The sequence below is a fragment of the Chiloscyllium plagiosum genome, unplaced genomic scaffold (assembly GCF_037043375.1).
Source record: "Chiloscyllium plagiosum isolate Xiang-an unplaced genomic scaffold, Cpla_swu_hap1 HiC_scaffold_3, whole genome shotgun sequence".
Lineage (NCBI taxonomy): Eukaryota > Metazoa > Chordata > Chondrichthyes > Orectolobiformes > Hemiscylliidae > Chiloscyllium > Chiloscyllium plagiosum.
This window is the reverse complement of record NW_028270141.1, coordinates 64688499-64712497: the sequence shown is the minus strand read 5'-3', so window position 1 is coordinate 64712497 and position 23999 is coordinate 64688499. Positions and strand designations below refer to the sequence as shown.

The 23999-nt window shown below is 39.6% G+C and overlaps 1 protein-coding gene across 13 annotated transcripts in view; it reads left to right on the top strand.

The window, feature by feature from the left end:
• The window catches only part of supt3h (SPT3 homolog, SAGA and STAGA complex component), a 469942-nt gene that overhangs the window by 377019 nt on the left and 68924 nt on the right, over window positions 1-23999 (top strand). For 11 of the 13 annotated variants that reach the window (XM_087979840.1, XM_087979885.1, XM_087979893.1 and 8 more), the window contains one exon: window positions 17227-17337. In XM_087979840.1, coding sequence (XP_087835966.1) covers window positions 17227-17337 — 111 coding nt within the window. The remainder of the gene's footprint in view (window positions 1-17226; window positions 17338-23999) is intronic. The other 2 variants (XR_015753299.1, XM_087979875.1) reach the window with 1 other exon arrangement.

Sequence of the window (23999 nt, the reverse complement as noted above, 5' to 3'; positions counted from 1 at the left end):
ATCCCTCTCTCGTTTAGCTCCCCCATGCCCTCTCAAAATCATCTTTGCCGGAATTTTGTTCTGTTCCTTTGACATCAGTTCCATTAAAACATTTCCTTCTGCTCTTTATACTAATGGACATTGTGAATGGTTATTACTTTTCAGGCACTATTGCCATTGATTTCATCTGTGCTTACCTAAAAAAAAAACGCATTCTTAATTTCTCTGCACTTGCAAACTGTCAGTTACATCATCTTTTCCACTCATTTTCGTGAACCTGATGTTACCACTCAAGACCAAATCCATGTTTCCCATTCTTTCTGATTTGAGTCTTACCTATCAAATTATATTCCAGCTATAATACCAACCATGCCTAAGCAAAGTCAGAAATTAAATTCTCTTTGGCTTATTTCTTCTCATCCTCCTTGACCTCTTTGTGGCCTTTTTTTAATGATCACCAATGTAATCTTCCTCCAACTTCTATCCATTGTCCGAATCAGTGGACTGTTCTCAATTGGTTGCAATCTTATTTATTCCTTTCCCCGACCATGATCTCAGGTAATGTCGGACCTGCTTCTGAATTAACTCTGTGACCTTTCTAATCCAGCATCATTTCCATCACAATATTGCCTCTTTCCACCTGTATGGTGTAGTCTGCTTCCATCCATCTGTTGTTGAAAGCTTCATTCATCCCTGTCACCTTAAAATCTAACTATTCCAGTTCTTTCATGCCGAACACAAATGAAACCTCCCCCTTTTAACATGGCTTAGCTATTGTCCATATTCTTCTTTTTCACAAGTTCTGTTCATGTCACTCCTGGTCTTGTTGACCAACATTGAATCCGATTCCCTCAATGCCTCTAATTTCAATTTGCATTTGTGTTTCTAAATACGCACCATGACTTCATATCTCCCTCTTTTGATAGACTTACAACTTTGATTTTTCTGTTCCTCTTGTGGCTCCTATCTCCCATTATCCAATCATTATCAACTGTTTGGAACCCATGCTCCAAAATTATCCTCCTTAACCTTTAGAGTATTTTGTGCAGTTTTGGGCCCCATATCTTCGGAAGGATGTGCTGGCCCTGGAGCATGTTCAGAGGAGGTTCACGAGGATGGTCTCAGGAGTGAAAAACTTAACATCATAAAAGGAATGTTTGAGGACTCTGGTTTTATACTCGATGGCATTGAGAAAGATGAGGGAGGATCTAATTGAAACGTACAGAATACTAAATGGCCTGGCCAGAGCAGATGTTGAGTAGATATTTCCATTGGTAGGAGAGACTAGGATCTGAGGACAGGCTTAGAGTAAAAGGGAAGACCTTTTACAATAGAGTTAAGGAGAAACTTCTTCAACCAGAGAATGGTGAATCCTGAAATTCATTGCCACAGAAGGCTGTGGAGCCCAGGTCACTGAGTTTATTTAAGACTGAGATAGATAGGTTCTTGAGTATCAAGGGGATTAAAGGTTACAGAGAGAAAGCGGGAGAATGGGGATCAGAAACCTATCAGCCATAACTGATTCACAGAGCAGACTCAATGGACTGAATGGCCTAATTTCTGCTTCTATGTTTTGTGGTCTTATAACATTTCTGCCTCCTCTTCTCCTACTTTAAGACTCTTAAATCCCACCTTTTTGCAAGCCTTATGGTCACTGATTCTAATGTTGCTTCCTTTAGTTGAATATCCATTACTTTTTTTTCCCCTCTCCTGCCTGTGTGAAGCAACTCAGAAAAGAATTAACATGTTAGAGATGATATATGAATACAAGGTAGTGGTGGATGCTGATGGATACACATCCTTCTACCATTACAAAGTGTTGCAACTGAAGTTATTTTAAGTTTAAGGAAATAGTGTTCATTTTCGTCAGCATGGCAATGTTCTGTTCTGTTTTAAGACCATGTGATTGTGCCTTCACAGCATTAATTTTGAGTTTATCAAAATTGTGATAATGTTCAAGGTTACATACAGCAGTTGCACAATGGGATGTCTTCATTTTAATTAAATAAGTTTATTTAAATTATAAAATACACTTGCAGGGAAATACGTGAAGTGTACAGTCTTGTTTTAGAAGAATTATTACAATTTATAGCAAGCATTCTATATGAGTCATTTCTTTGATAAGAGAATGTTGCAAATCATGCAAGGGCATTTTTAAACATTCTCTGAAAAAAGGGATGTAATCTTGTGTTTCTTGATGTATTATCTTGTTTACTTTCTCTGTTGATTTTTGTTGCCTTGAATGGACCAAATGTTAAGCAGTTACTTTATCAATAGTTAGCATCTAGTTAGTTATCACATATTTTCAAAATAGACAGAGTCCATGAATAGCTGGATGATTCAGCACAAGTTTGAGGTTTCTTTTTACTTTAATAGCTTGGGAGACTTTAATTGCTTGAAAAGCTGCAAAGCTGTTAGAAACGCAACAAAATTCTTCAAGACTATTTAGAAACAGATTGTCAAATAATAATTAAAACAAGAAGTATGGAATAGCTAATTTAAAGACAGTTTTGAAAGTAAGTTTGACAAACTATGCTTGTAGTCAGATACTTGTGTGGTGGCTATTAGGATGTGCTGTTCTCAGTTGTGAATTATATGCAATACATCAGACTTTTCAGATGGTACTGAAGGATCTATAAATAAAACTCTTTTCTTCAGATAGGTGTTATTAAAATCTGGGGAATGGATGTGCTTATGAGCTAATTCAAGGAAAACTTTATAAACTAAGACTTACTGAAGTTGTGCGAAAAAGATAATCAGTCAATGTAGTTTTAAACAGAATTAAAAATCACACAATGCCAGGTTATAGTCCAATAGGTTGAATTGGAAGCACTAGCTTTCGGAGCGTCGCTCCTTCATCAGGTGGTTGTGGAGGACACAATTGTAAGGCACAGAATTTATAGCAAAAGTTTACAGTGTGATGTAACTGAAATTATACATTGAAAAATACCTTGATTGTCTGTTGAGTCTTTCATCTTTTCGAATACCATGATAGTTTCACTTCTTTCATATGTAAATCACAAAACCTTTTTTTAAAAAAGTTGCATTCTCAGGTTAGTTGTAACAATTGGTGTTAGCTAGACAATATGTTGAAGGTGTTAGCCCCCTGTGTTCTCTGTCTATGCCATGATGTTTAGATTGATTCTAATCTAAAAAGTGAGATAACAGAGTTTTTCATGAATTCATGCAGTTTTTAAGCAAAGTACAATGTAACTCTGCAATTACAAATTCACCCCACAAAATATATGTGTGCATGTGGGTCTTTGTATCTGTCTGGGTTGGGAGTTGTGAGTGTGAGAGAGAGTGTATATGTGTGTGTGTATGTGAGTGTAGAGTGTCTTGGGTCTGAGGGTGTGAGTATGGGAGTATGTATGTGTGTATGGGGTCGGGGATTGTGAGTGTCTGTGAGAGAGAGTGTATATGTGTGTGCATGAATGTAGAGTGGTCTAAGTTTCTGAGAGGATGCATGTGTGAGCGTGGGAGTGTGTGTGTTTGTAAGGGTGTGTGTGAGTGTCTGTGCATGTCTGTGTATATGTGTGTCCGTGTGTATAGAAGTGCCTGTGTGTGTATAGTGCAATGGTGGTCACCTGTAGTGTGACATGAACCCAAGGTCCTGGTTGAGGCCCTCCCTATGGGTATGGAAATTAGCTATCAGCCTCTGCTCAGCCACTTTTCGCTGCTGCCTGTCGTCCTCATTTTCTTCCTCTGGACCCATGGCGAGGAGTCGCTGATAAAACTACACAGCGATATCAACAAGCTTCATCCCACCATCAAACTCATCGTGGACTACTCTCAACTATCTGTCTCATTCTTGGACACATGCATCTCCATTAAGGATGGGCACCTCAGCACCACACTCTACCGCAAACCCACAGACAACCTCACAATGCTACACTTCCACCCAAAGCATATTAAAACAGCCATCCCCTATGGACAAGCCCTAAGCGTACACTGGATCTGCTCAGATGAGGAGGAACGTGACGGGCACCTGGAAGTACTCAGGGATTCCCTCATAAGAATGGGGTACGATTCCCAACTCATCGACCACCAGTTCCAACATGCCACAGCAAGGAACCATAATGACCTCCTCAGGAGACAGACACAACAGACCATCCTCCAAGGCGGACTTCGGGACAGGCAGCAGCGAAAAGTGGCCGAGCAGAGGCTGATAACTAAGTTCCGTACCCATAGGGAGGGCCTCAACCGGGACCTTGGGTTCATGTCACACTACAGGTGACCAACATTGCACTGTGTGTATGTATATATGTATATATATATATATATATATATATATACACACACACACACTCCTAAATACACACAGAGACACACACACTCCCACACTCACACATGCATCCTCTCAGAGACTTAGACCACTGTACACTCATGCACACACATATACACTCTCTCTCACAGACACTCACAACCCCCTACCCCAGACATACACACACACACTCCCACACGCTCACATGCACCCCCTCACAGACTTAAGACACTCTACACTCACTACACACTCATATATACTCTCTCTCACACTCACAACCCCCAACCCAGACAGACAGACACAAAGACCCACATGCGCACACACATTTTGTGGGGTGAATTTGTAATTGCAGAGTTACATTGTACTTTGCTCAAAAACTGCATGAATTCATGTAAAACTCTGTTATCTCACTTTTTAGATTCGAATCAATCTAAACATCATGGCATAGACAGAGAACACAGGGGGCTAACACCTTCAACATATTGTCTAGCTAACACCAATTGTTACAATTAACCTGAGAATGCAACTTTTTTAAAAAAAAGGTTTTGTGATTTACACATGAAAGAAGTGAAACTATCATGGTATTCGAAAAGATGAAAGACTCAACAGACAATCAAGGTATTTTTCAATGTATAATTTCAGTTACACCACACTGTAAACGTTTGCTATAAATTCTGCGCCTTACAATTGTGTCCTCCATAATCACCTGATGAAGGAGTGGCACTCTGAAAGCTACTGTGCTTCCAAGTAAACCTGTTGGACTATAATCTAGTGTTGTGTGATTTTTAACTTTGTACACTCCAGTCCAACACCGGCATCTCCAAATCATAGTTTTAAACAGATTGTGTTTAAGGAGAAATGGTGATCACTGTTTCCAAAAGGTGGGAGACATGTTTTAACAATTAAAAGACTTTATTCCTCTTCCTGTGGAGCCAGCCCCAAAGCCCAGCCTCAGTTAGTTGGAGTACAACAGCTGTGGAATTTTTCTGGCACAAACAAATGACTCCCAAACCAGATATGCGGCCAGCTTGAAAGTGGCATTTGTGGCTTAGGAGAGATATTGCTCCATCAGAAATGGCTTGCCACTCACTCCACAAAGCTGCAGCCAGTGTCTTCAAATCAGGAACCTAGTTGGGAGCAGCTGGAAGTTTTAAAATGAATACCTGTGGTTGTCTCTTGTTTTACTGTAACTGTATGTTTTTGTCTGCCGTCTTGTGGATTGTTTGCGAATTTATTGTTCTTTTTTTTAATAGATATATATGACATTCCTTTTGCCAGGACATAAATACAGTCAAACTATGGTACATCTGGCTCTTTGTGAAGATTAGCCTTTGAATCAGGAACATGTTGTAAATTCAGATAATGTGCAATTGAAGGTTTCACTTGAAAGTGTAGTAAAAATACTTTGTCCATTACTAGTCACATAGCAGAATGTAACTTATGAATGCTTAACTGCTTTCTATGAAGTTTTTTTGCCAACATTTAAATAAAGACTTTAACCAGTTAATTTTAAATGTGTTTAGGCTGTCATCAAAATATTCGACATGTAGTTTCCAAGATAGTTGAAATGAAGTTGTCAAAAAATTATTACAAAATTTTGGTTAAGCAAAACCTTCAGTTTTATATTTGATATCTTGCCATGAATATGGTGTCTGGTGAAAATGTCAAATCTCAATCTCCCCAAACAACATAGCAATTTTAACTGAGCCATTCATCAAGTGTGCTTTATCAAGTTGATTAATGTATTATTTTAAATCAGCATTTTCTGCAACCTGTCAAGAAATATACAGCCTTGCTTGTTGTGAGACATAACGCTGACTCAGATGTACCTTAGATTGACTCGTTAGACGAAGTTTCAATTCCGATTTAAGTTCCAAGAAGCAAGATCCAGAGACTAATTTGCTTACTGCTTTGGTTTCTTGGTATTTGTCCTTTGATTTATTGATTAGTTGGCTTTATATTCTTTCAGTCGCTCAGTGTACCTGCTTGCTATTGTGTATATTAACCTCTACAGTTATTTTGATCAAGTAGGCAGTGTGTTCGTTTTGTTTGGCACATATGCTATTGTACATTTATTTAAGCTTCATGGTCCTTTAAAGGTTACTAGACTGCATCAGACCAGCCCAGCTAATTATACTCCATGAAAAATGCAATCTTCTACATGGTTCAGTGCATACAGTACAAAGAATTTGATCCTTAGTTGAATAGTGTTCAGAGAAAGCTCATGTTACTTACTGCAGTGGGTTTGAAGATTCATTGTCATTTGTTCAATGTAACATTCAGAATTCTGGAAATATTCAGCGTAATTCGAAAAAGAGTTTGCTTGTTCAGTGGCACAGCTAATCCTTATATATATATTGATGCCTGAATTATAAAATACTGCATTTTGGTAATAAGATTCTAATGGCAACAGTGTGGACTTAGGTCTACAATCAAATCAACCATTATATAATTGAGTGGCAGAACAGACTTGAGGGGCCAAGTGGCCTATACCTGCCCTTACTACTTTCTGATCCTATAATTTGTTTTCCTCAAATGATATAAATATTCATGGTCACAACATATTTAGATTGAAAATAACATTACTTTTGTGGAAAAGATGGAAGAAAGTAAAGCATTGAGTCATTTCACAATGACATCACAAGCAGCTGATCTGTTTTAATGTGATTTCAGAATCTCAAACAGATTCATAAATAAAGATTTTGCTAAACATGTTTATAAAGATTGTAGCTCTTTCAAATCAGTTTGGAAAATTTAATCATGAATGCATATGCTAAGAATGGTTTGGACCATTCTAACAAACCAATCCATTTCAAGTTGCATTGACAGTCATGGAGATGTAAAGCACGAAAACAGACCCTTCAGTTCAACTTGTCCATACCGACTGGATATCCTAAATTAATCTAGTCCCATTTGCCAGCATTTGGCCCATATCCCTCTAAACTATATTCCTATTCATATAGTTATCCAGATGCCTTTTAAGTATTGTAATTGTACCAGCCTCTACCACCTCCTCTGGCAGTTCATTCCATACATGCAACACCCTCTGAGAGAAAACATTCCCCTTTAGGACCCTTTTAAATCTTTCCCCTCACACCTTAAATCTATACCCTCTAGATTTGGACCCTGGGAAAAAGACCTTGACTATTCACTTTATCCATGTTCCTCATGATTTTACAAACTTCCATAAGTCACCCCTCAGCATCCAACACTTCAGGGAAAATAGCCCAACCTATTCAATGTTTCCCCATAGCTCAAGCCCTCCATACCTGGCAACATCCTTATAAATCTTTTCTGAATCCTTTCAAGTTTCACAAGATCCTTCTTAGAGCAAGGAAACCAGAATTGAACACAGTATTCCAAAAGTGTCCTAACCAATGTCCTGTACAGCTGCAACGTGACCTCCCAATTCCTGTACTTAATGCACTGAAAGATAAAGGCAAGCAAACCAAAAGCTGTCTTCACTACCCTGTCTATCTGTGACTCCACTTTCAAGAAATTATGAACCTGCACTCCAAAGTCTCTTTGTTCAGGAACTCTCCCCAGGACCTTACCATCAAGTGTATAAGTCCTCCTTTTATTTGCCGTCCCAAAATGTAGCACCTCACATTTATCTACATTACACTCCATCTGCCACTCCTAGGCCCATCTTACCAAGGTCCCATTGTACTCTGAGGTAACCTGTTCACTACTCCCTCCATTTTGGTGTCATCTGCAAACTTGCCTTCTATATTCATGTTCAAATCATATATATAAATGGCAAAAAAATTGTGGACCCAGCACTGATCCTTCTGGTCATAGGCTTCCAATCCAAAAAGAAACCATCCACCACCACCCTGTGCCTCCTACCTTTAAGCCAGTTTTGATGAACTCAAACAAAATTTTAATTCAATGTTATCCATTCTGTTCAGAAGAAAAACCTACAGAGTAATTGTACAGTAGTTTCTTTGGATGGAAATGACAGTAAATTACACCCATTTCTTAGCTCAAAGTAAAATGTTTTCCAAGGTTATGTATTTTCACTAAGGAAGTCCAGTATTTTGTTTATTACCTTGATTCCCAAGGCTGAAATAGCCTCTAAATATATCTTTGGATGATGTTTGATCTGAAGTGTTTGTGCATTCCCTGCCTCTTCCCTTGACTCCTCACCTAATTTTTTCCAGACTCCCTCAATACATCCTCACAAATTGACATTTTGTATTCCCAGTCATTTCAACTCTAGTCATCACTGTCAGTAAAAGCAAAAATCTGAAGAAGACCATTTAAGAGCATTTCCCTCATGGTTTTTGGAAGTTGCGTCTGCTTAAATGTTTGATACCTTAATATATAGTTTGTGAAATTTTACCTGGAATGTTAAGAAATTTGGACTGTGAAGCAGTATCTTTGAATGCTAATAGTTGCATGAAAGTCGCAAAATAAAAAGATTTTAAACCAGGAAAATTTAACAGTGATGTTTAAAGGATTAGTAGAACTATTTTTGGTCCAGAATAATAGTACAAGCAATATATCTCTGAAGTACAGCAATATATTTGGCGGCACGGTGGCACAGTGGTTAGCACTGCTGCTTCACAGCGCCAGAGACCCGGGTTCAATTCCCGCCTCAGGCGACTGACTGTGTGGAGTTTGCACGTTCTCCCCGTGTCTGCGTGGGTTTCCTCCGGGTGCTCCGGTTTCCTCCCACAGTCCAAAGATGTGCAGGTCAGGTGAATTGGCCATGCTAAATTGCCCCTAGTGTTAGGTAAGGGGTAAATGTAGGGGTATGGGTGGGTTGCGCTTCGGCGGGTCAGTGTGGACTTGTTGGGCCGAAGGGCCTGTTTCCACACTGTAATGTAATCTAATCTAATCTATCACACTAAACTCAAATTCTGATGACAGGTTGGAATCTGCAAAATTGGCAAATGGCACAATAAGGCATCAGGCGAGTATGTCTGATGTCTTCATGCACTATGCTTTTTTTTAAATCTAGCCTATTTGTCTAATCAACTTGTTCAGAGAACTTATTACACACGTTGGAACAGGTGGGATTTGAACCTGGGCGCCTCAGTGCAGGGGTAAAAACACTTACCACTGTGCCACACGAGACCAAGAGCAGAAAAGATGGCAGGCATCCCACTCAATTGAGCCACTTAAGCAACCGATTAAAGGGCTTTACTTACTGACAGCTTGCTGATGCAGGCATGCAAGACTAGCTGATGAAATCTGACATCTGCCAGTGAATTCCAAGAGAAGTAGTCCTTTTTGGTCTAATGGAGGGGCCCCATCTGGTGAGGCACCACCTGTGCTCTGCACCCTCATACTCTATACCCTCACACCACCCTGTTAATATCGGCCAGCCTGGTATTAACATCCCTAGATCCCACTAAGCTATCTTCAGGTACACCCAGCCCATTAGAACATAGAACAATACAGCGCAGAACAAGCCCTTTGGCCCTCGATGTTGGGCCGACCCGTGAACTATTCTCAACTTGTCTCCCTACACTATCCCATCATCATCCATGTGTTCATCCAAGGATTGTTTAAATCTCCCTAATGTGGCTGAGTTAACTACATTGACAGGTAGGGCATTCCATGCCCTTACCACTCTCTGAGTAAAGAACCTGCCTCTGACATTTGTCTTAAATCTAACACCCCTCAATTTGTAGTTATGCCCCCTCATACAAGCTGATGTCATCATCCTAGGAAAAAGACTTTCACTGTCTACCTTATCCAATCCTCTGATCATCTTGTATGTCTCTATCAAATCCCCTCTTAGCCTTCTTCTTTGCAATGAGAATAGACCCAAGTCTCTCAGTCTTTCCTCATAAGACCTTCCCTCCAGACCAGACAACATCCTGGTAAATCCCCTCTGCACTTTTTCCAGTTCTTCCACATCCTTCCCAAAATATGGTGACCAGAACTGTACACAATATTCCAATTGTGACCGCACCAGTGTTTTGTGTAGTTGCAGCTCTGGAACTCAATCCCTCTACAAATGAAACCTAACACACTGTATGCCTTTTTAACAGCACTATCAACGTGGGTGACAACTTTCAGGGATCTATATACATGGACTCCCTCTGCACATCCATACTACCAAGAATCTTTCCATTGACCCAGTACTCTGCCTTCCTCTTATTCTTCCCAAAGTGCATCACCTCACATTTAGTTGCATTGAACTCCATTTGCTACCTCTCAGCCCAATTCTGCAGCTTATCTAAGTCCCCCTTCAATCTGTAATATTCTTCTAAACTGTCCACTACTGCACCGACGTTAGTGTCAGCTGCACATTTAATAATCCATCCACCTATGCCTGCGTTTAAGTCATTTATAAAAGTGACAAACAGTAGTGGTCCCAAAACAGATCCCTGTGCCACACCACTGGTAACCAGACTCCAGGCTGAATATTTTCCATCAACCACCACTCGCTGCTTTCTTTCAGAAAGCTAGTTTCTAATCCAAGATGCTAAATTACCCTCAATCCCATGCCTCTGCATTTTCTCCAACAGCGTACCATGTGGAGCCTTATCAAAGGCTTTACTGAAGTCCATGTATACCACGTCACCTGCTCTACCTTCATCGACATGCTTGGTCACCTTCTCAAAAAACTCAGTGAGGTTTGTGAGACACGACCTGCCCTTGATGAAACCATGTTGACTATCTGAAATCAAATTGTTGCTTGCTAGATGATTATAAATCTCATTTCTTATCATCCTTTCCAAAACCTTTCCTACAACAGAAGTAAGGCTCACTGGTCTATAATTACCTGGGTCATCTCTACTGCCCTTCTTGAGCAAGGGCACAACATTTGCAATCCTGCAGTCCTCTGGTATTAAACTGTAGACAATGATGACTGAAATATCAAAGCCAAAGGCTCTGCTATCTCCTCCCTAGCTTCCCAGAGAATCCTCCAATAGATCCCATCCGGCCCAGGGACTTGTCTACTTTCATTCCTTCTAGAATTGATAGCACCTGTTCGTAACTAACCTCGATACTTTCTAGTCTAATATCTCGTACCTCATTCCTCTCCTCTACAATATTCTCCTTTTCCTGAGTGAAAACCGATGAGAAATGTTCGTTTAGCACCTCTCCGATCTCCACAGGGCCCACCTTCAACTTCCCATTTCTGTCTTTGACTGGTCCTATTCCTACCCTAATCATCCTCTTATTCCTCACATACCTATAGAAAGCTTTAGGGTTCTCCTTTATTCTATTTGCTAAAGACTGCTTGTATCCTCTCTTTGCTCTTCTTAACGCTCTCTTTAAGTGCTTCCTAGCTGCTCTGTAACTCTCCATCGCCTCATCTGTACCATCTTGCCTCTTCAGCACATAAGCCTCTTTCTTCTTCTTAACAAGAGATGCAATTTCTGTAGTAAACCACGGTTCCCTTACCTTATCGCTTCCTCCCTGCCTGACAGGGACATACCTATCAAAGACACGCAATATCTGTTCCTTAAACTAGCTCCACATTTCCATCGTTTGCATCCCCCTCATTTTGCTACCCCATTCTATGCATCCTAATTCTTTCCTAATCGCATTATAATTGCCCTTGCCCCATTGATAACTCTTGACCTGTGGCATGTACCTCTCCATTTCCATCACTAAACTAAACGTAACTGAATTATGGTCACTCTCTCTAAAGTGCTCACCTACAACTAAATCAAACACCTGGCCTGGTTCATTGCTAAGCACCAGATCCAGTGTGGCCTCTCCTCTTGTCGGCCCTTCAACATTCTGTGTCAGGAAACCCTCCTGTACACATTGGACAAAAACTGATCCATCCAACGTAATAGAGTTATAGCATTTCCAGTCAATGTTGGGGAAGTTAAAAGTCCCTCATAATGACATCCCTGTCCAGAATAATTTTGCCAATCCTCTCTCCCACCTCCCCGGAACTCTGTGGAGGCCGATAAAAAAACTCCAAGCAGTGTGACCTCTCCTCTCCTGTATCATCCCACCCGACCCCCCCCCCCCCCCCGCCGTCTTTTACCGCCTTGTCTGTTCTTGATGAAAGATCTATACCCTGGAACCTGCAACATCCATTCCTCACCCTGCTCTATCCATGTATCCATGTCTCCGAAATGGCCACAAAATCGAAGTCCTAGGTACCTATCCATGCTGCAAGCTCACCTACCTTACTTCGGATACTTCTGGCGTTGAAATAGACACAATTCAAACCAGCTTGCTGTCTGCCAACACATTCCTGTGAACCCTACTCTCATTCCCCTCTACACTGCAACTACACCTCTGGTTCCCATCCCCATGCTGAGCTAGTTTAAATAGCACCAGAAAATTTCCCATCCAGGATATTAGTACCCCTCTGGTTCAAGTGAAGACCGTCCTGTTTGTAGAGGGTCCCACCTTCCCAAGAATGAGCCCCAATTATCCAAGTACCTGAAACCCTCCCTCCTGCACCATCCTTGCAGCCACGTGTTCAGCTGATATCTCTCCCTATTCCTAGCCTCGCTATCACATGGCACGGGTAACAAACCAGAGATAACAACTCTGTTTGTTCTAGCTCTCAGCTTCAACCCTAGCTCCCTGAAATCCTGCCTTACATCCCTATCCCTCTTTCTACCTATGTCGTTGGTACCTACATGGACCACAACATGCGGCTGGCCGCCCTCTCCCTTCAGGACCCCAAAAATACGATCCGAGGCGTCACAGACCCTGGCACCTGGGAGGCAACACACCAACTGCGAGTCTCGTTCTCTAACTATTGAGTGCCCAATGACTAACATTCTCCTCCTTTCTCTCCTTCCCTTCTGTGCAACAGAGACAGGCTCCTTTCCAGAGACCTGGGCCTCACTGCATATCCCTGGTAAGTCGTCCCCCTCAACAGTATCCTAGATGGTATACATATTTTTCAGAGGAACGACCACAGGGGATCTCTCCACTGACTGTTTTCTCCCCCTTCGAACAGTCACCCAGCTTTCTTCTTGCTTTGGAGTAACTACTTCTCTGTAACTCTTATCTATCACAGCCTCTGCATCACGAATGATCCTAAGTTCATCCAGTTCCCGCTCCAGTTCCCTAACACGGTCTTGGAGGAGTGAGAGTTGGATATACTTCCTGCAGATGTACTTGGATGGGATACTAATGGCATCCCTTACCTCAAACATCCTGCCGGAGGAACATTGCTCTCCCTGCACTGACATCCCTGCTAGTCCCCTTATCACAAAATAAAAAAGAAGAGACGCTTACCTGATGTGTCCCTGGTCTTTTAGGTTAGAGTAGGTGGTTGGATGTGAGGCCCTACAAAGGTAGGGTCTCAGGTTTAGAAAACACTGACTTATATTGCTGGATGGAAATAAAAATAAGAAGTCCCTCCTTTCCCAGAAACGTCTGCTCTCTGATTTCAAATATAAAAGCTCAAATCCGTAACTCACTGCTCCCAGCAAACCCCCGGTCCAAGCTCCCGCCCTTCAAGTTGCTGCTGCCGCTGAAAAACAGAAATGGAGGAGTCCCACGCTCGTGCTAAGTTTTTAAAGGTTCAATTCAGTGACTCACCGCTCCCGGCAGGATCCGGTCCAAGCTCCATCCCTTCGAGTTGCTGCTGCCGCTGAAAAATAGAAATGGAGGAGTCCCGCACTCGAGCTAAGTGTTTAAAGGTTCAAATCAGTGACTTATCGCTCCCGGCATCACTGAACGCTCATCTGGCAGTTGCAGTCCCAGGAATGGCCACCATTAACAGAGGCACTGTCGAGCTGCAGACCTCTTGGACAATCAGCTTTTTGAAGACAAGCTGCCATTCAAAAAGGGGATGTCAGCCCTGGTAGCAGGTTTGTAATTGGCCAATGCAAAGACTGTCTCCCCCACCCCCAGGTTTCATACCAGTTGAAACCAAAAGAGAAAATGCTGGAAAATCTCAGCAGGTCTGGCAGCATCTGTAAGGAGAGAAAAGAGCTGATGTTTTGAGTCTAACTGACCCTTTGTCAAAGTTTTGACAAAGGGTCAGTTCGACTCGAAACGTCAGCTCTTTTCTCTCCTTACATATGCTGCCAGACCTGCTGATCTTTTCTAGCATCCGCAGTAATTTGCTTTCATCCCAGTTGAGGTGGGCTCATCTCTGGCTTTCAGCCAAGCTGACAATGCTTTGGCCTCAGTCATAAATATCAGCCTTTAGGCTCTCCAGAGCCTTCTTTTGCAATTGATAGGAAATATAGAAACAAGTCAAGCATTTATGTAATCACTCTTCTATATCTCAGGTCTTCCTCAAGCCCTTTGCAGTTCAAAAGTACTTCATTGGTTGTGGGTGCTGTTGTAATGCAGGAGGTATGGCAGGCAATCACACATTGTAATAAGTAAATAAATTGATTTGGAAAAAGATCAGAAGTCAGTATAGCACCTTTGCCTCTGGAGATTTTGCCTCATTATTTGTAACATTTTACACAATAATTGCACAATGTTGTTTGGTGCTACATAATTTATTATTTTGAATTAATTTTAGCTATTGTACTTCTCTTGAAGAATTCAGGTGAAGGTACTTAGCTTCTATTTTTAAATGTAAAGATAATATGTTTTCATATTATCTGTGAGAGCTCATAGATTCATTTTAGAAATCACAGAGATCTTTATCAGCTATAGAATGACCACAGTTTTCTTGGATTGTACAAGATTTACTGGAAAGAACCAAGCCCACATTCCCTGGTTCTGCAGATTAGAAATCTCATTCAGCCAATGTAATTTGAGCAATTGTGAATCTGTAATTACATGTGCCTTTCTAGCCTCAAGCTAGTTGGAGAAACATCAGTGTGACTTCTTGGATGTCTCAAATGGCACTAGAATCCAATAGTGATGATAACAAGGAACTACACAAGAAAACAATATGGAAATAGCAATCAAATAGCACAAATATTCCAAACTTTTGTGGGTCAGACCTAGTACAAGTAGGAGAGTAGAAAAAGTAGAGTAGAACAGCATGATTCTGTTCTTTTGTTGCATCTACAGAATAATAAAAGAATGTGTACTGTTTGTGATTCTTGTTTAAAAAAAAGTAGTGGTTTGAGGAAAGATTTGGAATGTTGATATTTAAAAGCAGCAGGTTTTTTATACATTTTCCCATCAGTATACAATCCACTAAAAGTTTGTATTAAGAGAAAAAAAACAGTGCTAATATGTAATTACATATTTCTGTAATTAAATAAGTAAAAACCCATTTCTATGCTTTATTATAATTTGCATAGTCCAGGTATTTCTTTCTCATGAATACATAACAAAATTCCACCTAAAGACGTGAGGATGTTCTGAATTGTACACTTTGTGACGTTCAAAATGTAGACAGGAAGGTCCCATCTGATTTGAAAGTTATTTATCAACTTGGAAGAAAAATTGAAGAAAGAAAATCTTGATGATTGCTTGTATTGTAAAGCAATAAGAGAAATTATTGCCTTCATCAGTTCACTCAAGCATCATATAATGCGCAAATATAGCCTATTTTTGTAAGTTTAATAGTCGTGTTGAATGATAATGTGATTTAAGTAAACAGATACGTTTTTGAAAAATCTTGTGCATTTTAATTAAAAATTGATTACTTTTAGAAGGTAACTATATGGGTTAATTGTCGTAACAGCAAAATCATCTTAAAGGGATAGACTTTCTTCTGGTTAAAAACTTAATTTGTATTATCAACATTAATTAGAAAATGCACTGTCTCCAAACATGTTGACTCATTTTAGGTTTTTCTAGTATCTTAGACACATAGCCACAGTGAATATCGATTAACTACCCTGCAGTTGACTCGTTATATCTAAACTAACTTAATTCTCTCCTATGTCTAATTTAGTGCGTTTTCCAATATCTAAATGACTAATCAATATCAGTGCCAAGTCGTTGGTCTGAAATAATGAACAGGATTTTCACCCCAGTATGAGGTCAAGAACAGACATGGAGGACATGTAATTTTGACATTGGCCCACTTGCTAGTTTATTGGCATCATCCTCCCTGAGAAATTTGGCAAAGACCATATCAGAGCACTGAATTGCAGCCACCTAAAATGATGGTCAGATTATTAAAGATTTCTTAGAGATTTAACGGCCATTCTTGATTTCAAATTTGTTAATATTGCTATGAGAACATCTCTCTGCTTACCTCCAATGGCAGGCTGTAATTCTTTAAGTACTAAAAAGAGAGCTCAGCCACCATCTCTTATTGGACAAGAAGCGTACCCTACAGCTCCTATTTGAACGCTTCAGGCAAAATCACTGTGGGAGAGATGTTTCTGATAATGTCCTGACCCAAAGTGTAAATTCCTGCTTCTTGACTCTGTTTTGCTGCCTGCTGAGTATTTCCAATATGTTTTTTTTATGTCAGTACCAGGAATCCTGGCTACATTCTCTTCTGCCCAGTGACACGGTCCAGTCCTAGTGGCACAGGTACCATTTATAAGCATGTATATAAGTGATCTGGCTGAGATCTGCATAAACTGATGATCCAGCCTATGATACCCATAGTCAATATACTTCTGTGTATCTTCACATGACTTGAGGGTCACTGATAATGCTGAAGACATGTTTTACTTTGTACATGCAAATGACAGTTCACATATACATTCAGTCGGTAAATTATCAATTGCTTCCACAAAATATTTCATTAGAGGGTCAGTGTGGACTGGTTGGACCGAAGGGCCTGTTTCCATACTGTAAGGAATCTAATCTCTTCTAATATCCAAGAAGACAGATATTAGTAAACTGCAATTTTCTTTTGCAGTGTAAGTAAAGTTTTGTTATTAGCTTTAATTTATAACTTACATAGCTTAAATTTTTATTATTAATTATGATTGCACAATTATATTAAAATATTGTTACATCCAACAATAAATTGATTTAGTTTTTATTTTTCTCTGCTGGCTCATTCCTATGCTGAGTCTGAGCAAAACTTTTTTCAATGTGAATACATTCAATTTAAAATGCTAATCTTGTTGAAGCTACTACACGGTAGGTCTTTTATCTGGAATTGTCTTAAAGTGTTTTTGATTTAGTTAAGAATTTATGATTTTACGTTACAGAGTGCTGCAGCTTGTGGTCTAGAGACTCACAGTGATGCCATACAGCCCAGCCACATCAGAGAGGTGATCCGACGGTATAGCCACAAAATTGGCCCTCTTTCCCCATTCACAGTATGTAATAACAGAGCTATAAAAAGTTATATTTATATGTAAACGCGTTTTTAGTTTCAAGTGGTCAAAGTTCGAAGTATTGAAATTGTTGTGAGCAATTTGTGGCAGTAGTAATTTTCTTGAGAAGAGAAGTTTATGAAATTCTCTAAGGAGAATAAATACTTCATTTTTTGGCAACTGAAGTATTACTCAGTATTATTTTCCATTACAGTTCACTTGTTTTATGTTACTTCAGCACCTTATGGTTGACATATCTAGTTAATTCAATTGCATAGTCATTCATGTAGTTAATTAGCTGAATGGTGAACTAATATCCAACAAGTTGGGCAGCACGGTGGCTCAGTGGTTAGCAATGCTGCCTCACAGTGCCAGGGACATGGGTTCAATTCCCGCCTTGGGCAGCTGTCTGTGTGGAGTTTGCACGTTCTACCCGTGTCTGCGTGGGTTTCCTCCGGGTGCCCACGGTTTCCCCTCTCAGTCCAAAGATGTGCAGGTTAGGTGAATTTGCCATTCTAAATTGTTTGTAGTTTTCGATGGATTAGTCAGGGGTAAATGTAGGGGAATGGGTCTGGGTGGGTTGCTCTTCGGAGGGTCGGTATGGACTTGTTGGGCTGAAGGGCCTGTAGGGAATCTAATCTAATCTAAAAAAAGTTTACTGCATACTGCTATTACTGGAAACTTTGCTTTAAATACTTTCAGTTAAAACATTTGACTTAATAATGACTTTGTCTCAGAATTGAAGACTTTCAAGAGCAAGAAGCATTAAACTATCAACTCCAAGCAACTTGATTCTTAGCTTTCTGAACTATCTGGTGCTTTTTGACATTTGGTTATAGGATTATAGCCAACATGTAGTCTGCCAACTACAACCAGCTGGCTTGGTCATAAAAGTTGGAATGTTTGCTTACTTTTGTTATCACACTTAATAAAGTTCAAATTAACCATATAGATAGATATGTGGATGGGATCTATTAAGAACTGTAATTGCTAATATTTCTTTCCATAAAACTCTGAAGTTATTTTATTGGAAAATAACTTCTCTTTCCTAAGCATCAGCATTTAAAAAGTATTGATGAGCATCTTCTACCTCCTTTTATGTTAGCATTACAACAAATAATTATTTATTGCAGCTCACTCACAAATGTCATACAATATGAAAACATTTTTAAAAAAAGTTATTTTGCCACATTCCTGGTAAATGAGTATTTTTTTCTTGATCTGCATAGGTCAGTATAAATCAAAACAGCTATATAACAAAAATTACAATTGTTGCTTATAACATTACATCATGTACAATTCACTTTAAAACTGCAGGGTTTGATGTTATTTTCTGATTGTTCCTGATTGTTCTAATTTTATTACTCTAAATAACAGAGAGTAATAAAATTAGAACATATAACTTGGCCTTGAAATTCCTATAATAGCTGGAAGATTAGAAAAAACAGCAGTATTTCTGTTTGGTGTAAATTCTAGTTAATTTGATTATAATGAGGTGCTCGTGCTATTTTGGCAGACTGGAGTGTTAGTTCCAGCAGGGAGTTAACTTTGCCATAGTGTCATAGCCATGCTGACAAAATGACAAGATGAGCTGCAAGCCCAGAATTGATTTACCTCTTTCTCAGGGCCACCAATTTCTTTGTGATTCTTTGCCAGAGGGAAATTGACATCTTAAGAATAATTGCTGCCAGGAGTTACTTGTGTCGCACAGTACACTGCTGCTTTGTCAGGTATACAATACACCCGTGCTGATTTAAGAATGCTCATGAGTCAAGAGTGTGGTGCTGGAAACGCACAGCAGGTCAGGCAGCATTCGAGGAGCAGGAGAGTCAGTAGCCTTTCATAGGAATGCTCATGTCATTCTACTAGTTTAATCTCTTCTATTGGCATCACCACAAATAAGGTAGACTCAAGCAGCACCACCAACCTTCTTATGGAACTCCCATGCCTGTAATCCTTCATTCACAGTGATGAGATCTGCAGTCATCAATCTGCTCAGTACTCTGCTATATCTACTTTTGATTCCCTTGGTAACAAAATCATTACTTTTATCCACTTGGATGATCCAACGAATGAGACCCCCAGTATAGATCCCTTGAGCTATTTATCAACAGATCCAGCTGCACTATATCAAGCACTTTCAGGGAACAACTTCAAATCCAATTTATTCTAACTGTTTCCTTTTCCTTATGAGATGTCGGTCTTGCTTTCAAAGCTACTGCCATTCTTTGCCTGCCCATCCATTTTGGATGGAAAAATAAAGTATGCAATATGCATGCTGTGGAGAGAAACTGAAATGTCTGGATGAACAGAGAGAACCTAAGAATAAAATATGTAATCCCTTGAAGATATCAAGCCAAGTAGATAAAGCCATGAAGAAGACAGCAGTAATTTGGATATTATAAATTAGTGCAAGCATAGTAGGCTGAAAGGCTAATAATAAACTTATCAAAACATTAGTTCAACTACAGTTAGTGTACAGGATTTAGCATTAACCCTTCATTGTAAAGCTATAGGGCATGAACATCTTAGATTCAATAAGACAATCCTGGGAATGTGAATTGTATTATATTTAGAAAAGACATACAAAACTAAGACAAACCACACTATAGTGCAGACACTAACAGAAAATTTAAGATTTTTGTAAACTGAGGTTTTCATTTAGTAATGCAATGAATGAATAAAGACTATTCACTGTGATTTATCTAATTTTAATGAGCTGAGGTGTGGGAGGGGTTCGGCAACCAGTCCTCTCCCAATAGGCAATTTTATATTAATTTTTTCATAAAATTGCATAAATCAAATGTAATCTATATTCCTATTTCAATACTGACTGGCTAGGTTTACCTGACATCAAGAAACCTAGCAATTTATAAGGGATAAGAATGACTGAATTAACTTTTCAAGCACTTGTATGGGGCAGGAGGAGCAGCTGTAATTTCTGCTTTCATTCTCTCCAAAGCTAACCCTCAGCCTCTGGAATAAAAGCACAGAGGCTGGTATCCCGCCACCAAGTCACCCTTTATTTACTTGTGCTGGGTTTCCTCTGGGGTGCTCCAGTTTCCTCCCACAGTCCAAAGATGTGCAGGTCAGGTGAATTGGCCATGCTAAATTGCCATGCTAATCATTTTAGGTGCATAAGTCAGAGTGAAATGGGTCTGGATGCGTTACTCTTCGCAGGGTAGGTATGGACTGGTTGGCTCTGAAGGGCCTGTTTCCACGCTGTAGGAATCTAATCTCATAACTCAGTACACTGGCTGTGGCCAGTCAGCTCAGAGTCAGTGCCCTGAACAGAGGAGGTTCTAAATCCCCTGTTTATATTGATTAGTCAGGGCTTCCTGATTGGCCCAGGTTAACAAGGATCTCATAATCAATGAGATCCACTTGGTTCCAATCACTACAGCCACCAAAGTACCCCACAAACACTGACTACTCACCATCTCTTTCGCTAGTCTCTCAACCATAGCCTCCTGACTAAGCCTCCTAACACAAAGTACCTACCTCACTTCCAGCATTGCCAACCCTTCCCAAAGAGCTCCTCCAAGGACCTGCAACCAGGGGAACAGACAACCCACCTACCTGCTCCTGAGTTTTGGCACTTTTTGGTTTCAGTAGGATGGCGGGGAGATCTTAAGGTGACAGACAAGCTGACTTCGGGGGGGGAGTCCAATGGCAACAAGAATGTACATTGAGGGAAATCCAGACTTAATTCATACCCTCTCCTTGGAAATTCCACCATAGCCACTATCAAGGTCAATGGACAAATACCGTCCTTCTATGCTATATCCTTTGACAGTTCTACGATCCTTCTCCAACCACCTCATCTCTGAATTTGCAAATGAACAAAGAACAAGAGTAGAAAATGTGTTGCTGGAAAAGCGCAGCAGGTCAGGCAGCATCAAAGGAACAGGAGAATCGACGTTTTGGGCATAAGCCCTTCTTCAGGAATCAAGAGTAGGCTACCTAGCCATTTGAACCTATTCTGCCGTTCAATAAAATCATGCCTGATCTGATTTTAATCTCAAATCTATATTCCTGCATATCCCTGATAATCTTTAATTTTCCAACATTCAAAGTTCTTTAATGTGCTTTTGCTGCCTAGCTCTATGTCAATCTTTAAAGCATTGTCATGTTTGAATATCTTCAATAATATTTTCACAGGAGCAGACCGACAGTTTAAAAGATTAGGTTAACTTCCAAGTGCCCTGACAATTATTCCATAATGCTGGATAATCAACACCTTTTTTCTGAAATGAATTCCTTGACATTTGGGGGACCAATCTGTCCCAGATTAAAGGCACCAAATAAATGTAAATTCTTGGTGTTTGAAATGGACATAGAAAAGGACAGAGACGCATTGAAGCAAACTTAAGTTCCTTTTCCACCATTCTTTCCAATCCCACATTCCACACCAATCATGCTACTATTCCTGAGTTATGAGGAACTTTCAAAGGAAAAAATAAATAAATTCCAGTTGCATGTGTGATGGAATTCAGTAAATACAGCTTATTTAAAACACTTTAGGAAAGAGACACAAATGATAATTGTAAAATAAAGTAGATTTGCGTTTGCATTTTATTAGTGCCAACAGTGTCAGTAAGTAATGATTAAGCTTATGATGAATCTTTATGTATTTTTAGCCTTTAAGTATAGTGTTTAGTCAGCAACTTCTCATACCACATGAGATAAACAAGGAAGACAGATTTTAAAAGCACAAATGTTGTGGTTATTAATTTGATAATGTTGGCTAGAATGCTGATGTGCAAGTAACTTGAGTCATTAGTATGTAAAGGAAGCAATATCAGAATATTCAGGATAACCCGTTACTCATCATCTAAATTGCAACCTATTGTGTATTTACTGTCCATTTATCTTTGCTGATGCAGTTCAAGTACCTGCCAGAATCTTGTCTCTTGTCAATCAAGTAATTTTAATCGCAGTCATGGTGCAGAAAGCATGTCACCCACAATCTTTGGTCCTAGTGATTCCATTATGACAGCTGGAAGCTGGCATTGGTTGGGGGTGAGGTGACCTTAAAGGGATGATAGGGAGGATAAACTGAAATGGAAGAGAATAGTATGATACTGTTTCTCAAAAATGTTGAATAACCTAAAACAAAAGCAGAATTTTATCTTTTAAAATGGTACCAGAATGTCAGGATAAAATCAAGTTAATGTGTCTTGTTATAATAGCTCTTTGACCTGGATGTATAAGTTGTGTTGTTTAAAAACTGAGAACGATTTGGGAATACTATCTAAGGATGGTAAGGGTGAATGTTTAAACTGCCAGTTATGTATTGAATATTTCACATTGCTTTTAGTTTATATAGATGGGCATTAACACTAACAATTTAGTGTAAATTGGTTGGAATTTTGCCTTTTTTTCCTCTAAAATATCCACCTGTCTCTTGTTTTCATTTCTGAATTCACTAGATGTTTGATAATGGATGCACTGCTGTCTCTATAAAATCTGTCCCCATTTTTTGTGGAGCCCAAGATTGAATATTTGCAATCCTTTTATTTTTGCGACAGCACTGGAACGATTCTCATCGAAGTTACAAATGACACCTCGTATGATACTTCCAACAATACACAATCTCTCCCATGTTGTTTAATCAGCAGCCTTTAACACAGTCAAACTTACCACACGTTCCAAAGCTAATAAAACTTTTGGGACATTCAGTGCATGAAATACTGGCCTAACTAGTATCTAATTATAGTAATAAAATAATTTGTCTATTTGGCTCAAATGTTAAAGTAGTAATTATAGAAAAACTGCCGATATTCTCTGCCATTGCACTGTTAACGCTGAGTACCTTCTGGAGTCCGGATGCAGACAGTTAAAATCAGAAGTTGCTGTTAGTAATTTTGTGCTGTTGTGCCTTTGAAGGCTTTACAGATGGTAAATAATTCAAAGTCACTGAACTGACAAGGACTCTCATTTATGTTTTTAATATTATTTTAAAATCTCTTGAAGATATTACACCTTGTTAAATGAGGTGTAACTGTGTCTTTAAGTCATACTAAATTAATGATTATTATTGAACAAGCTCTCTGGTCCTGAATAACAAACTTATGATGAAAAACTTATGCTCAAAACATCGACTCTCTTGCTTTTCGGATGCTGCCTGACCAGCTGTTGTTTTGCAGCATTTTGACCCTCAATACAAGCTAAAAATCACACAACACCAGGTTATAGTCCAACAGGTTTATTTGTAAGCACTAGCTTTCGGAGCGTTACTCCTTCGTCAGGTGGTTGTGGAGTATAAGATTGTAGGACACAGAATTTATAGCAAAAGTTTACAGTGTGATGTAACTGAATTATATATTGAAAAAGACCAGGATTGTTTGTTAAGTCTCTCATCTTTTAGAATGGGCGTGATGGTTTCAGTTCTTTCATATGTAAGTTCCAGAACTTTCTTAAAGTTACATTCTCAAGTGAACTTGAACTAATAAATGCCATGTTAGTCTAGATAATGTATTGAAGGTGTGAGATGCCCTGTGTGAGGCTGTCTGTGCCCCAATGTTCAGACTGATTCTAATCAGTTTGGGGGGGTGGGGGTTGGTGGTGGTGATGGAAGTGGGATATGAGTGTCTGTGAGAGAGAGAGTGTGTGTGTGTGAATTTAAAGGTGTATGAGTCTGTGAAAGGGTATGAGAGAGGGTC